The sequence below is a fragment of the Electrophorus electricus genome, chromosome 11 (assembly GCF_041902795.1).
Source record: "Electrophorus electricus isolate QZ-2024a chromosome 11, ASM4190279v1, whole genome shotgun sequence".
In the NCBI taxonomy this organism is placed as follows: Eukaryota; Metazoa; Chordata; class Actinopteri; order Gymnotiformes; family Gymnotidae; genus Electrophorus; species Electrophorus electricus.
In genome coordinates this window covers 28,872,501-28,889,555 of record NC_137507.1, presented here as the reverse complement: position 1 = coordinate 28,889,555, position 17,055 = coordinate 28,872,501, and the positions used below count along the sequence as shown (strand labels likewise).

Here is a 17,055-nt window from a genome sequence, read left to right as displayed (position 1 = left end):
GTGGAGAAGAGGTGGAGAGAGGTGAGACGGGGTGAAGGAGAGGTGGAGGAGAGGTGGAGACATAGGTGGAGGAGAGATGGAGAGAGAGGTGGAGGAGAGGTGGAGACAGGTGAGACGGTGTGGAGCAGAGATGGTGAGAGAGGTGGAGGAGAGGTGGAGACAGGTGGAGGAGAGATGGAGACAGAGGTGGAGGACAGATGGAGACAGAAGTGGAGGAGAGGTGGAGACAGGTGAGACAGGGTGGAGGAGAGATGGTGAGTTTACAGTCATCATAAATTGTAGACAAATTGTTCTACTGACCTAAACATGTCAAATAAATGCCACTTTAAACATTCTCAGTTAACTGGGCCTAAATATTTCTTTGAATAACTAGTGTGCTATTTGATTTTGTAACAGCTCAACTCTGTAATTAATCTATAACAAAGCCTGTGTAGCATCAAGAGTTAACTGGCATACTAACTTCCTGTCGTGTGATCAGAGGAGGGGCCAGTCATCGCCGTAGGGGTGGAGCCACTTTGTCTCGTCCAATCAAACACATCAGTCACTAGCTGAGTCCAAGAGCAGAGGTCGTTGTCGAAATCACAGGCGACTGTGCACACAGATGAGCGTGTAGTGTTCACAGGTTTGGGTGCTGCAGTCTGAGCAGGTTCAACTGTGTTCCACACAGGAGCCACTGTGGTTTGACCTTTGACTGGGGTCGTTTCAGGCAACCAGTCATTATTAGGTGTGTGTGTCACATCGTTTATCAAATCTAGATGGCAAAAAAGATGAAAAATCATAATTACAAGAAATATTACTACAAGTAAAAGTAATGATACTGTTTTTAAAACAATGTTTTATCAAGTTTATTCTATTATTTTTGTAGACATGTTTTATTTGCTTCAAATGCAGTGTCATATAGTTTGAAATGTTGAAGAAGCATGAAGTCAGATATTTAACGAACACTGCAAATTAAACACAGCAAAGGCAAATAAAAAATAAACAAAGTAATAAATAAACAGTGTGCTTCCAATTTTATTATGTTTGCATCTGAACAAACGCTAAAGCACCAGATTTTGGGCACTAAAAACTCCTTTATAGTGTTAATTACCAAGTTCATTCAAAAGAAACATCCACTTTCTACAGACCCTGTTATGCAAATACAGACCCAGTCATGTAGATACAGACCAAGTGTTGGTCATGTTCCCTGCACTCAAACTGGACTGTATTGTGTAACAGTGGAGACCCACCTGCACAGTGTCCTCTGTAGAGAGAGACGTCGTCTACGGCAACATCAGACTCAGCATTCTGGCCTCTGCGCCCCTCAAACAAAATCTGACAATACACACACGCGTGAGCGCACAGATTCGTTATTTCTACACGTTATTTCCTGATACAGTTTCTCAGGTAACTGCGTAACTTTAACCAAAAGTTAAGAGTGTGTCATATACCAATGCCGTATACATTCTCTAAGTGGACTGCTTTGATGTTTGTTAAAAGTGTGAAAGCATGCTTCAGAACATACGATCTTCTTTTGAAGGACACAGCCAATTCAATATAAGCTTTTACTAAAGGAAAAACCCAAATAAATAAATGAAAGCCATTATTGTATGTTAATTATGGCCAAATGCAGAAAGTGCCATTGTTGGAGAGTAAGGGACAGAAGGGAATCACTTGGGTCACAGCAGAAAAGCAGTCACAGACCTTGAAGTTATGTTGGGGGGTGAAGTCCACCAGGGCGCGATGCCAGGTGTTCCCCTGGTCTTCTCTTCTTCTCCAGATCTCCCGGGCCACGTTGCCGTGCAGCAGGTAGACGGTCAGGCCCATGGTCCAGCTGGAGCCGTACATGTGGTACCAGAACTGTAGGCACTGGGGCTGGAGCACAGAGCATTCGTCGCTAAGGAGACGCGCCGTGTCCCCGTGGGTCGCACTGTCGCCCTCGATGTACAAGTAGTGACCACCTGGAGAGGGAGGGGTGGAGGAGTAGATGGAGAGAGAGGTGGAGGAGATTTGGAGAGAAAGGTGGAGACAGGGTGGAGGAGAGATGGAGACAGAGGTGGAGGAGAGATGGAGACATAGGTGGAGGAGAGATGGAGAGAGGTGAGACGGGGTGGAGGAGAGATGGAGAGAGAGGTGGAGGAGAAATGGAGACAGGTGGAGAAGAGATGGAGACAGGTGAGATGGGGTGGAGGAGAGATGGAAAGAGGTGGAGACAGGTGAGATGGGGTGTAGGAGAGGTGGAGACAGAGGTGGAGGAGAGGTGGAGACAGAGGTGGAGAAGAGGTGGAGAGAGGTGAGACGGGGTGAAGGAGAGGTGGAGACATAGGTGGAGGAGAGATGGAGAGAGAGGTGGAGGAGAGGTGGAGACAGGTGAGACAGGGTGGAGGAGAGATGGTGAGTTTACAGTCATCATAAATTGTAGACAAATTGTTCTACTGACCTAAACATGTCAAATAAATGCCACTTTAAACATTCTCAGTTAACTGGGCCTAAATATTTCTTTGAATAACTAGTGTGCTATTTGATTTTGTAACAGCTCAACTCTGTAATTAATCTATAACAAAGCCTGTGTAGCATCAAGAGTTAACTGGCATACTAACTTCCTGTCGTGTGATCAGAGGAGGGGCCAGTCATCGCCGTAGGGGTGGAGCCACTTTGTCTCGTCCAATCAAACACATCAGTCACTAGCTGAGTCCAAGAGCAGAGGTCGTTGTCGAAATCACAGGCGACTGTGCACACAGATGAGCGTGTAGTGTTCACAGGTTTGGGTGCTGCAGTCTGAGCAGGTTCAACTGTGTTCCACACAGGAGCCACTGTGGTTTGACCTTTGACTGGGGTCGTTTCAGGCAACCAGTCATTATTAGGTGTGTGTGTCACATCGTTTATCAAATCTAGATGGCAAAAAAGATGAAAAATCATAATTACAAGAAATATTACTACAAGTAAAAGTAATGATACTGTTTTTAAAACAATGTTTTATCAAGTTTATTCTATTATTTTTGTAGACATGTTTTATTTGCTTCAAATGCAGTGTCATATAGTTTGAAATGTTGAAGAAGCATGAAGTCAGATATTTAACGAACACTGCAAATTAAACACAGCAAAGGCAAATAAAAAATAAACAAAGTAATAAATAAACAGTGTGCTTCCAATTTTATTATGTTTGCATCTGAACAAACGCTAAAGCACCAGATTTTGGGCACTAAAAACTCCTTTATAGTGTTAATTACCAAGTTCATTCAAAAGAAACATCCACTTTCTACAGACCCTGTTATGCAAATACAGACCCAGTCATGTAGATACAGACCAAGTGTTGGTCATGTTCCCTGCACTCAAACTGGACTGTATTGTGTAACAGTGGAGACCCACCTGCACAGTGTCCTCTGTAGAGAGAGACGTCGTCTACGGCAACATCAGACTCAGCATTCTGGCCTCTGCGCCCCTCAAACAAAATCTGACAATACACACACGCGTGAGCGCACAGATTCGTTATTTCTACACGTTATTTCCTGATACAGTTTCTCAGGTAACTGCGTAACTTTAACCAAAAGTTAAGAGTGTGTCATATACCAATGCCGTATACATTCTCTAAGTGGACTGCTTTGATGTTTGTTAAAAGTGTGAAAGCATGCTTCAGAACATACGATCTTCTTTTGAAGGACACAGCCAATTCAATATAAGCTTTTACTAAAGGAAAAACCCAAATAAATAAATGAAAGCCATTATTGTATGTTAATTATGGCCAAATGCAGAAAGTGCCATTGTTGGAGAGTAAGGGACAGAAGGGAATCACTTGGGTCACAGCAGAAAAGCAGTCACAGACCTTGAAGTTATGTTGGGGGGTGAAGTCCACCAGGGCGCGATGCCAGGTGTTCCCCTGGTCTTCTCTTCTTCTCCAGATCTCCCGGGCCACGTTGCCGTGCAGCAGGTAGACGGTCAGGCCCATGGTCCAGCTGGAGCCGTACATGTGGTACCAGAACTGTAGGCACTGGGGCTGGAGCACAGAGCATTCGTCGCTAAGGAGACGCGCCGTGTCCCCGTGGGTCGCACTGTCACCCTCGATGTACAAGTAGTGACCACCTGGAGAGGGAGGGGTGGAGGAGTAGATGGAGAGAGAGGTGGAGGAGATTTGGAGAGAAAGGTGGAGACAGGGTGGAGGAGAGATGGAGACAGAGGTGGAGGAGAGATGGAGACATAGGTGGAGGAGAGATGGAGAGAGGTGAGACGGGGTGGAGGAGAGATGGAGAGAGAGGTGGAGGAGAAATGGAGACAGAGGTGGAGAAGAGATGGAGACAGGTGAGATGGGGTGGAGGAGAGATGGAAAGAGGTGGAGACAGGTGAGATGGGGTGTAGGAGAGGTGGAGACAGAGGTGGAGGAGAGGTGGAGAGAGGTGAGACGGGGTGAAGGAGAGATGGAGACATAGGTGGAGGAGAGATGGAGAGAGAGGTGGAGGAGAGGTGGAGACAGGTGAGACAGGGTGGAGGAGAGATGGTGAGTTTACAGTCATCATAAATTGTAGACAAATTGTTCTACTGACCTAAACATGTCAAATAAATGCCACTTTAAACATTCTCAGTTAACTGGGCCTAAATATTTCTTTGAATAACTAGTGTGCTATTTGATTTTGTAACAGCTCAACTCTGTAATTAATCTATAACAAAGCCTGTGTAGCATCAAGAGTTAACTGGCATACTAACTTCCTGTCGTGTGATCAGAGGAGGGGCCAGTCATCGCCGTAGGGGTGGAGCCACTTTGTCTCGTCCAATCAAACACATCAGTCACTAGCTGAGTCCAAGAGCAGAGGTCGTTGTCGAAATCACAGTTCATTGTGCACTCTGTTAGATTATTAATAAGAAAAATGGAATGAAACAGATCAATTACACTCGTGATTTTACTCTTTAGAGGAATCCAAAGTTATCAAACCAACTATTAGTTTTATTGAGTATCAGTTAAGGATGTGTTTACAATTTCTAGATACAAAGATAACATTTACAAGGCTGTGGGTGTTTTGAAATAAAGAGAACATATCATGTCACTGGCTCTCTTGCTTGTGATGATTTTGTGTTTGGCCGTACCTGACGTTGTAAAGGGTGAGGGTGGCTGAGGTTTTGGGCAAAGTCCTCTTGTTACTGTAACGTCGTCCAGTCCCACATCTGACCGAGCGTCCACACCGCGGATGCCTTCAACAATAACCTTAAAAGAGTCGGGATTGACGTCATAACCGCTGCATTAACCTCTGCAAGCATCCAGCGCCCACATCTTAAAAATCTAGGAAATTATGATTTATGGCTTCAATTGCACTCGGCTGTTATTTTATTTTATTTTGAAAAGATGCCCTTATTTCAGAAAAATTCAAACTTCAGTGAAGAGCATTATTACAAAACACTGCTAAGTAAGTGAAGTATGGTAGAGACATGATAACCTATGTATGCTAATATAATAGCCTCTATATACTGTCATGATAACCTATGCATGCTAATATAATAGCCTCTATATACTGTCATGATAACCTATGCATGCTAATATAATAGCCTCTATATACTGACATGATAAGCTATGCATGCTAATATAATAACCTCTATATACTGTCATGATAACCTATGTATGCTAATATAATAGCCTCTATATACTGTCATGATAACCTATGCATGCTAATATAATAGCCTCTATATACTGTCATGATAACCTATGCATGCTAATATAATAGCCTCTATATACTGACATGATAAGCTATGCATGCTAATATAATAGCCTCTATATACTGACATGATAACCTATGCATGCTAATATAATAGCCTCTATATACTGTCATGATAACCTATGCATGCTAATATAATAGCCTCTATATACTGACATGATAAGCTATGCATGCTAATATAATAGCCTCTATATACTGAAATGATAACCTATGCATGCTAATATAATAGCCTCTATATACTGTCATGATAACCTATGCATGCTAATATAATAGCCTCTATATACTGAAATGATAACCTTTGCATGCTAATATAATAGCCTCTATATACTGAAATGATAACCTATGCATGCTAATATAATAGCCTCTATATACTGTCATGATAACCTATGCATGCTAATATAATAGCCTCTATATACTGACATGATAAGCTATGCATGCTAATATAATAGCCTCTATATACTGAAATGATAACCTTTGCATGCTAATATAATAGCCTCTATATACTGAAATGATAACCTATGCATGCTAATATAATAGCCTCTATATACTGTCATGATAACCTATGCATGCTAATATAATAGCCTCTATATACTGACATGATAACCTATGCATGCTAATATAATAGCCTCTATATACTGAAATGATAACCTATGCATGCTAATATAATAGCCTCTATATACTGTCATGATAACCTATGCATGCTAATATAATAGCCTCTATATACTGTCATGATAACCTATGCATGCTAATATAATAGCCTCTATATACTGACATGATAACCTATGCATGCTAATATAATAGCCTCTATATACTGAAATGATAACCTATGCATGCTAATATAATAGCCTCTATATACTGTCATGATAACCTATGCATGCTAATATAATAGCCTCTATATACTGTCATGATAACCTATGCATGCTAATATAATAGCCTCTATATACTGTCATGATAACCTATGCATGCTAATATAATAGCCTCTATATACTGACATGATAAGCTATGCATGCTAATATAATAGCCTCTATATACTGACATGATAACCTATGCATGCTAATATAATAGCCTCTATATACTGACATGATAACCTATGTATGCTAATATAATAGCCTCTATATACTGAAATGATAACCTATGCATGCTAATATAATAACCTCTATATACTGTCATGATAACCTATGCATCCTAATATAATAACCTCTATATACTGAAATGATAACCTATGTATGCTAATATAATAACCTCTATATACTGAAATGATAACCTATGTATGCTAATATAATAACCTCTATATACTGACATAATAACCTATGCATGCTAATATAATAGCCTCTATATACTGTCATGATAACCTATGCATGCTAATATAATAGCCTCTATATACTGTCATGATAACCTATGTATGTTAATATAATAGCCTCTATATACTGTCATGATAACCTTTGTATGTTAATATAATAGCCTTTATATACTGTCATGATAACCTATGTATGCTAATATAATAGCCTCTATATACTGAAATGATAACCTATGCATGCTAATATAATAGCCTCTATATACTGTCATGATAACCTATGTATGTTAATATAATAGCCTCTATATACTGTCATGATAACCTATGTATGCTAATATAATAGCCTCTATATACTGTCATGATAACCTATGCATGCTAATATAATAGCCTCTATATACTGACATGATAACCTATGTATGCTAATATAATAGCCTCTATATACTGTCATGATAACCTATGTATGCTAATATAATAACCTCTATATACTGAAATGATAACCTATGTATGCTAATATAATAACCTCTATATACTGACATAATAACCTATGCATGCTAATATAATAGCCTCTATATACTGTCATGATAACCTATGTATGTTAATATAATAGCCTCTATATACTGTCATGATAACCTTTGTATGTTAATATAATAGCCTTTATATACTGTCATGATAACCTATGTATACTAATATAATAGCCTCTATATACTGACATGATAACCTATGTATGCTAATATAATAATATTTTTATACTGTGGATATAAAGAATTCCTTTGTATGGTTATCCAAATATATATCCTCAGTGTTTTGCTCCAACCTGCTGATTGAAACTTCAAAGAGGTTCACTATTTTTCAACTGTACTTAATTATCTTGTTGCTACCACTTATGATGACTCATAACCCTACACCTATATGTCACGAATAACGGCAAATCACAGTGTTTCTAAGGTTTGGACTGACCAACAGTAACCCTTTAAGAATGAAGCTTGTTGTTGAATGTCAGGTGCTCACCTGAAATGGCCCTCCTGAGTTGATCTGTATCTGGGCATGGTGCCACTGGTCGCCATGGTTATTAGCCCTGGACCAGATTTTGGTAGCGTGGTTAATTTCCAGCTGGTAGATGTTGAGTGCGATTCCGAGTGCTCCGTACATGTGGTACCAAAAGCTAATGCACTGGGGGCCCGAGGAGTGACACACTGGACTCATCATCCTTGCTGAGTCCCCACGATAGACTCCGTCACCCTCTGTGTATATGTAAAACCCCCCTGGAAAAGCAGCAAGGGACATGTATTATTACCAGAGAGAGGGCAGGATGTTTTTGGATGGTTATGAATCCCACAGCTCTGGAAAAACCCTTTAAAAATATTCCCTAATTTCCCTCCTTTGATGATATTCTGTCATAGTTTGGCTTTTCAGGTAGGCTTAGACAGAAACGGCACCATCCTCTTACTTCCTGTTGTGTGGTCGCTGGTTGGGCCTGTGTATTCTGAGGGCGTGGGCCCGGACCACCTCGTCCAGTTGAAGCTGTCCTGGATTAACTGCTCCCATCCACATTCACCCTGGTCAAAGTCGCAGCTCCACGGACAACCTGTGAAATCATTCATGAGGTTTTTTACTGCTGTGTAACTAAACCTCACCGAAAACTATGATCCTCGGAGGACAGGATGGCACCCAGCTTACCTGCAGTGGGGCTTGCGGTGGGGGGGCTTGATGTGGTGGGGCTTGGTGTTGGCGCTACAGTGGAGATATTGGCTAGAAAAGAGGACACTGGAAGTCAGTAACAGGTACGATTTTCAGTGTTGTTATGTAGGAAAAGAAACATTTATCAAAATGTAAATAACATCCAATCTTGTGAACAACATAAATATTTACTGACATATTCTAACCTTAATATTGGCAATCTTTATGATTCCATCTGTGATCCTTTAAAACTCTACAACCCCTTGTGTTTAGCACAGCTAGCACGATGGCACAAACAGCATTTGAAACAGGTCGCTTCTTGACCCAAACAGGAGCGATGTCATTTGTAAACTGGTAGGACGTACTGTCATAGTCTCCACTCACCACAGACGGTCTCTTGCCACCAGTCTCCGAGAAACACCTCAGCCACCTCACAGGCTGCCACATAACTCTGCAGGGAAGCGCAGAGCCGCGTCCGGTCCCCGGCCGTGCTACAGTGGTCCCGCATGCAGCTGCTCATGAAGATCTGCGGTGGCACGAACCAGTGGCAGGCTTTGAAGGTATCGCCGAACAGCTTGCTACACTCCTCGTACGCCTCTCTGTCCAGCTCGGGGGGGCACAGGGGGTCATCTGGGGGGCCATCACTACAGCTGTGTCAGAGAGGCAGGAAGGGAGACTCTTAGTCAGAACAGCAAGTACCGGTTTAACTATCAAATCATTGGTTACGTCGTTCTGCACTCGACTGAATATTTGCACTCAAATGTCATCTCAGCCTGAGCATCCGCATCACGTCCAGACCTTGAATTCAATGTCCGGTCCTGGATTTTGTAATCACGGGGGATTATCTGAACAGTTATATAGTTACAGGCAGCGTGGAGAATCTATGGCTTCTGAACCACTTCACAGAGCTGTGTGTTCCTGTGTGAGTAATTACAAAATTCAGCACCGGATTCAAGGTGCAGAGTTGAGGAACTCCTTGCTCTGTCTTCTGTTTGGGGCTCATTCAGGTAAACGCTGCTTACGTCCAGTCCTTGTCCTGAGTGTTCCAGCTGCTAGCAAAGTCGTGAGGGTATGGAACTATGGTCCCGTTGGGGGTCAGGAAGTCATCAAACTGGCTTCCAGAGTATGTCCCGCAGAGCCCGCAGATCCTGCCCTTGTGTCTCTCGTCCACCTGCACGAAGACGCGCTCGTTTCCGTCGAACAGGACCCGCAGGCCAAAGTTCGTGTCCACCTGCACGTATGGGTCCTTCCGGGACACGTTGATTGACGTGCTGTGTGAATAAGGAAGAGAAACTTCACCTGCGTTTACCTGCAGAATAAAAGCACAGGACCCAGTCAGTGGGTGACAAACCTGGACAAACCTGGACATACCTGCATGTACCTGTATGAACCTGTGCGTACCTGTATGAACCTGTGCGTACCTGTATGAACCTGTGCGTACCTGTATGTGTATGTTTTTATCTGTATGTATATATTTGTATCTGTATGTACCCGTATGCACTTGTATGTATCTGTATGTACCTGTATGTATCTGTGTGTACCTGTGTGTACCTGTGTGTATCTGTGTGTACCTGTGTGCATCTGTATGTATCTGTGTGTATCTGTATGTACCTGTATGCATCTATATGTATCTGTAGCTGCAGGGTTACCTATTGACCATTAGGACTTTAAGTCACGGATTTACACAGCATTCTACAGTATCAGCAACCGAAAACATGCTGATGTGATCATGACTGATAAAATGCACTGATGTTGTTATCCTTTAATAGTTTGTACCAGGATAGATCAAAGGCACCTACTGTTCAACATAATACACAATCAATAGACAATCAATATACCATCGTGTTTGCCAGCTGCACAAGATCATTCCTTTATAATCAATATGTGCGATTATAATCTTATCAGGCTGTTTGCTAACACTTTGTTATACTAGTAGCTTTGTGGGGTTTTTTGGTAATGGCTGAGCGCTATTGAACAGCACACAGATCAGTCTGTCATTCTAAATGTGGCTAGTCATCGGGTTATTTAAGGACAAATCTTATCTGGAGCAGGGTGTGACATGAACTCTCGGGCCTCGGTGCACCGCCCTCAGTTGTACATTATTCTCTAAACTCTAGTGAATGTGATATAATGGATTTTTTTTGGCATTATCGTTCAGTTGGGCTCATGATTTTTATGATAAACAAAACTTACTCCTGTGTTTGTTGTACCTTGACCAACTAATGCAGAACTACTGACTCCTGTCTCAGACGTGGTTTGTTACAGTGATGTAATGTTTATGACAAATAGCTGGGCCACTTAACACCATTCATAGAGTTTTCCCCTATAAAACCCATTACACTCATTAGAACTCCTTAACTCCTTTTGGTCTTAATGACCACAATTGATGTAAGCAGAGCTCAGCTGAACCCACAAGTCTCTACATTTACATTTCCAACCTTTATCTGACACTTTTATCCAAAGCAACAATTCTGATTGAACACAACTTGAGTAATTGAGGGTTAAGGGTTTTGTTCAGGGGCCCAACAGTGGGAACTTAGCAGTGGTGGGACTTGAACCGGAATCCTTCTGATTACCAGTTGATTTCCTTACCCACTGAGGTAACGTAAGATAAAAGAGAGGCACTCACATAAACCAGCTTGTTTTTCCGAATGAGCAGATGAAGGCCGTCCACGGCTAGTGCCACCGAGTTGAGCGTCGACGAGGCAGAGCCCAAATGTCTCTCATTGCGGGCCGTCAGCGTGAACGGCACCTTGCCTCCACCACACGTCGTCACCATTGTGTAGTTGCAGGTGCCCCGGAAGGAGTACGCCTTGCCGTCGAACGTGATGTAGTGGGGGTCGCCGTAGGTGCTGCAGGTCACTGGGCTGGAAGGGAAGCACCCCACAACCCCATCCTTGACCCCACAGACCTCGCCGTCGAGGCAGGAGGTCTCCGAGCACTGGATGTTGCTGTGGCCGACACAGATGCACTGTGCCCCACAGTCAGCCTCCATAAAGGTTTGACCTTTCTGAATGGGACAGACACAGATGAGACAAATGTTTTAGACAGATTACATGCTAGCTAACATTCTACATGACAGCTGGTTTGTAGACGAATACACAGACAGACAGAGGGAAAGGCAGATAGGTTGATGAACAGTATTTGATAGATTTGCCAGGAAAAATTGCGTCAACTGTCTTAAAAACGGACATTCCTGCTGATTGTGTGTGTTAGGAATCACGTGGCATGCGTCTGTGTGAGAAGATCTTGGCCTGTCACACCATCAGCTGCCTTTAACTCGTGGGCTTTCCCTGGTGTCTGCGTGCTAGTCTGCTTCCTGTTGTACCTCATAGTGCTGTCCATCTGCCCAGCACCCGCAGTCCTCGGCGGGCACACACCTGCCCCCGCTCAGCAGGTAGCCCTCGTCACATTCGCACCTCTCCTCACAGTTCCCACAATCCTCTGGGGCGTCCGCCCCCGAGCACACGGCAGGGCAGTTGCCGGAGCAGATGCTGAGGTGGCCGTGAGCCCCGCAGTCAGGACCTGACAGAGAGGCACGGAGGGACAGTTGAGGACACAGCGACGTGACCCCCTGCTTCCTGGTGACCTACTGCCCTGCACGGCTTGGTGTTCTCCCTGCTTTAGCGCACTGGAGTGGACTCAGGGGTAAGGAATCATGCCTCATGGTCCTCGGATGTTACGTTTTGGGCGCTGCAGCAGCTGGAGACATTTAATAAGCGACTAGGGTTGTGTAATTTCAGATAAGTCATTTGGCAGTATCATACGCGGTGATAATTAGGCCAGCTTGAGTAATGTGTTTATCAGTAATTTACTCCTGTCAGGCTGAGCTGGGAAAAATGTTATCGTTAAGCGTATCTACATGCTAGAGAATGCATGCTAGCGAAAAGGTGGTTTTGTTTAACTGGATGTTGCTAGAAAAATACATTTCCGCTTTTCTGGATTGCAATGCGGCACACTGCGCTTTAACGAACATTTCAGAGACGTACTGCAGTAGGTTGAGTTCCTCCAGCCAGTCACAGGGACTCCGGCCTGGTTGCAGGTGCTCGCAAAGTCCTGCAGGACCCTGCAGAAGGTGTGGGGATCCCCGCGCGTGGCGCACATCTCAGACACGCAGCTCCGGAAGACGCCGGCCACGCCCAGAGCGGCTGCGCAGTGGGAAAAGGGTCCAGGGCGGGCCAGCAGGAGCCCGCACAGCGCCCGGCTCCTGTACACTGCCCCCTCGGCCTCCGGACATGCCACAGGCAGGGGGCGCTCTTCGCACGGCCAATACACGCTCCTCCGGCTCCACCCCAGGGCCCAGGCGGAGCCGTCGCTCGGCAACCGGACGGAGTTGCTGCACAGGCCGCAGAGCTCGCTGGCGTACGGCGCGGGGGCGGTCACCTGGACCGCGCCCGAGGCGGCGTAGGAAACGGAAAGGTTGAAGTGCGTCTGCAGCACCGTAGCCGAGCCTCGGGTGCTGATGCTTACTGCGTCTCCGTCCAGAGTCAGGGGGAGAGACGTCCAAATCCCGTTCACCTGAAAAGACGCAATAACTTTGACTCGATCAAGGGTAATCAGGGCTAGTGGTGAGGGAAGACATTACCCTGAAATGTCCATTATCACCTACACAGAGAAGTCTCAATCACAACCTTTTAGTGTTGCATTACATCTACTGGAGAAAAACATTAACACTTATCATGCATCTTAAAATCAATATCTAAATAGAGTCTAGTGACATTAAACCATTTAAACTGACTGTTTAAATGGCAGAGTGTTTAATCTATTAGACATGCAGGTTAGTATCAGAAGGCAGAGACGTAACATGGCAACCTGCCATTCTGTGAACCTGACGCAGTCAGATGTAAAGCTGTGTTACAGCCAGCAGGTCTACAGACCTTTTCCAGTCGACTCCCGACAGCTTGTCTGTGGAGTCGTGCTGTTGTCTTTCCAGTGCTCATGAATTACTAAATACTGAATTTAGTAAAGGCTAGGTTCGGATACTTAGCAGATGCGTTTGTGTAAAAGCACAAGTGCATTTGTAGTCAAAAATTATCCAGGTAATACCTAGATCTTTATCAAAACTGGGTCACTTGTAAAAAACGGCAATAAAAATTGACACAAGCCTACACAAGACGCCACTACAGTCAGCCTACAGTGGATTTCTGAATACAGGAATCAAACCTAACAGACCACAGACCAACGACCACAGACCAACGACCACAGACTGACCCGAGCCCACTGTTAAGTAGCACTGAGCACTGGCGCCTGCAATAGTGAGACGTGTGGGGAGAAGAGAGACTGCACACTCACCATGGCCCTGTGTCTGTGACCTCTCAGGAAGGTGACCCTCACTGCCTGCATGTCCACAGTCACCTGCTGGATCGGCGAGGAGGAGGCGTTCTCTGCCACGTCATTCCGCACCTCCACGGTGAAGTCCGCGAGCTTCCCGGCTCCATCGCACACTTTAGCCAGGATGTACGTGCACGGACCCGTGAAGCGGAAGCCGAGCCCGTCGAAGGTGGTGTATCGCCCGTCCGCGGACACACTGCAGGTTATCGCTGCAGACGTGTCGCTGGGCCCCACCAGCTGGCTGCACAGAAAATTCAGAGAACATCCATTATGAGCGAACAGAGTCTAGAAATACGGAAACACCCTCCATATCTACAACACGAGCACCTTGAGTGGGTCTCTGTGCATAAGACACACAGCCAGGCTGCTACCAGGAGCTGCCGTGGCCGGGTGGGTCCTGCCATTGTAGTCCAGGGAACGACGGCTTCAGCTGTTAAATTCAGCACTGAAATCTTCTCTTCTGTCCTACTGCAGATTGCGATGCAGTGTGCTGTGTTCAGCATTTTGTAGCCCAGCAGAAATCAACATTGCCCAGGCAACGGTGGGAGGAGCACGTTTGAGACGGCCCACAGTAAACCGGGAGGGTCTGGAAGACGGTTGGGATGTACTTACGGTAAAAGGCATTGATTGGCCTGTCCACTGATGTCTTATCAGTTTGTTTGGCATCCGTGTTGGACGTCGAGTCCTGTCATAACTCCAGCAGTGAAGCGATGGTTTATTGCTTCTGTAATGGTTGTGCTGTCATCTCCTTATCAGATGATCACCCACATTAAAACACTCCACCCAATTTGCTTGTTACTTTCAACGCCAAAGACTACTGCATGTTCTGAAAAAGCACAGACACGTGAACTGGTTTTACTGGGCCACTGACTGAAGAGTTTCTTTCCAAAGTCCTTTCCGAGTCATGACACAGCGCCGGAAATGCCTCGGCGATCCATCTTCATGAAACATAATCATTTACTAAACATGGCTTTTTAAGCCAAGTCAATAAAACAGAATGTCTAATGCTTAACCAGTCTGCTTTCCAGCACACAGATGAAGCCAAATCTAGAACTAAAATATGATGGATTATTCTAAATGTAAGAACTTTGAAGCATTTTTATTCAGAGTGCAGATACTGCAGGACACCAGAATGGAGTTCTTCCACCTGCTGTCCTGGATAATTCTGGGAATTTATTTTCCCCCCACCTTCATATATCAGTCTGTCGAGGCGTCCTCTCTGGGGACAGGACTTGTACGTCCTGCAAGGTGGAAGACTGTTAATGTCTCCTACGTAAATGATTCCTGTTTCTTTGAAAACCAAGCCAATGTCTCACTGAGGGACTTACAGTACACACATAACAAACCGGAAAATGCAGGGTTATTATTCCAGGTTCGTTATGAGCTTTTTAATTTTTTTATTAAAATGCCATAACACATACAACCTTTATCAGATGTCTAACCTTTAATGTCTGAGTATGAACTTGTATTAAAGTTCTGATTTCTTCAGGTAAACACTAATTCTGAAGCATCTGAAATTAACAAGAGAGAAATTCTACACAATTCTACAGGATCTTTTTAAAATATGTAATACATATTTAATTCAACTTCTCATCTGGATTCGGCGGTACTAATCCAATTTGGGGAGGTACTTCCTTTCCTGTGACTGTTAACGTGAAAAGTGCAAAGTTGTGCCGGGCCTATTTAAATGCTCTCTTCTTGTGTATGTGTTGAAAAAAGAGTCCAGTGTGTGTCCGTGTGTAAACCTCCGTCCTTCAGGGAAACCAGTGATCTCTTGAAACCGAGCGAACTATTGGATTAAGAAAATGATGATAATTGGAATTCTTTGCAACTTTATCTACCACTCCTTGCCCTATCCAGCTAATTTGTTTTGTTGTGCTACTGTTGGAAGAAGAGTTGATTTGCATTCAGCATGTGATTATACAAATATAAACGGGCAGTTCTGTATCAGCGGTATTCAGATGCATAAATGGTTTCCATATATGCCAAGCGAGCTGCTATGTGCGGTATATTGTTTAGGAAACGGGAAGCTCTCATGTACCGCGTGCGCGTTAACCGGCACGCTGAAGTGGATTATTTTAGTAGCATTTCTCGCGCGCCGAGACAGACGCGCTCGCGACCTGTCGCACGTTCCCGTTCCCGTAACCTGGTCCAGGAGACGTCGCGCGTAAACGGTGGTGCTCTGGTTACGGATCGAAAGTCTGTTTTTTTAATAAGTAACACTAGTGCATTTTCTGTTGACTAACGTACTAGACTTCTGCCCCTTTAAATCGTTATCAGCCATCGCTGACACACGCATCGATCAGCACATCGACAGTGAGACAAGCCTGTATGCACACAAGGGCTTTTCACACAAAGCGTTATGAAGGCTCCTTGTTTGCTTTTAAGATCAGATGTTTATGTCTGGGTCAGTAATGCATCGATATACAGTGATTCCTTAACATATTCATGTTATAGTGTAAACGTGTTGCCTTTAGTAGCATAGGACACCTGCAAGCATGACAATGCTTTTGTTTGGTTGTTTTTTTCGGGGCGGGGGGGTGTTGTACTGGCGGGGGTTGTGCTCAGGGATTTATGAAACTGACCCGCATGTTATGAGATGTTAAATGATATGAATGATGAAATTTTAATTATTGGGCCTCATTGCGTTGGCATTTTGGAAAGTCATATAGGAGAGAGAGAGAGAGAGAGAGAGAGAGAGAGAGAGAGAGAGGGAGAGAGAGAGAGAGAGAGAGAGAGAGAGAGAGGCCCATAAGACTATAAACCAAGTTTCTTGGACTGTCTTGGAGTTTCGACAGACAGGCAGACAGACAGGCATTAGGTGTTGCTGAAGTTCTTTTCTGTGGTGAGACAGAGAGACAGCTTTTCCTTCTCTGGAGTGGTGCACGTTTCTGCATCACTACACAAACACAATGTCCTGTCACTTTACAGCCTTTTACTCTGTTTTTCTGTTCACATTTCTGTAGTAATACAGATGTCATTGGCTGCACTGGAGTAGCATCACATGACCGCAAGCTAAGGTGGGTCGGGAAACTAAGTAACCTGTCCAGCCTTTCACCCCCACCCTTTCACCTC

The 17,055-nt window shown here is 44.2% G+C and overlaps 1 protein-coding gene across 1 annotated transcript; it reads right to left on the bottom strand.

The window, feature by feature from the left end:
* Positions 1-455: 455 nt before the first annotated feature.
* LOC145660016 (uncharacterized) lies at positions 456-14,424 on the bottom strand. Its single transcript, XM_081724025.1, has 18 exons — positions 14,308-14,424; positions 13,942-14,221; positions 12,639-13,167; positions 11,978-12,174; positions 11,279-11,659; positions 9,672-9,958; positions 9,034-9,299; positions 8,650-8,721; positions 8,420-8,557; positions 7,981-8,234; positions 5,056-5,173; positions 4,678-4,815; positions 3,803-4,059; positions 3,349-3,433; positions 2,580-2,870; positions 1,684-1,940; positions 1,230-1,314; positions 456-751 (listed from the first exon to the last, which is right to left on the bottom strand). Exons 1-18 carry the CDS (start codon positions 14,382-14,384, stop codon positions 456-458), a joined length of 4,008 nt encoding a protein of 1,335 aa, XP_081580151.1. The 5' UTR covers positions 14,385-14,424.
* Between the last annotated feature and the right edge of the window lie 2,631 nt (positions 14,425-17,055).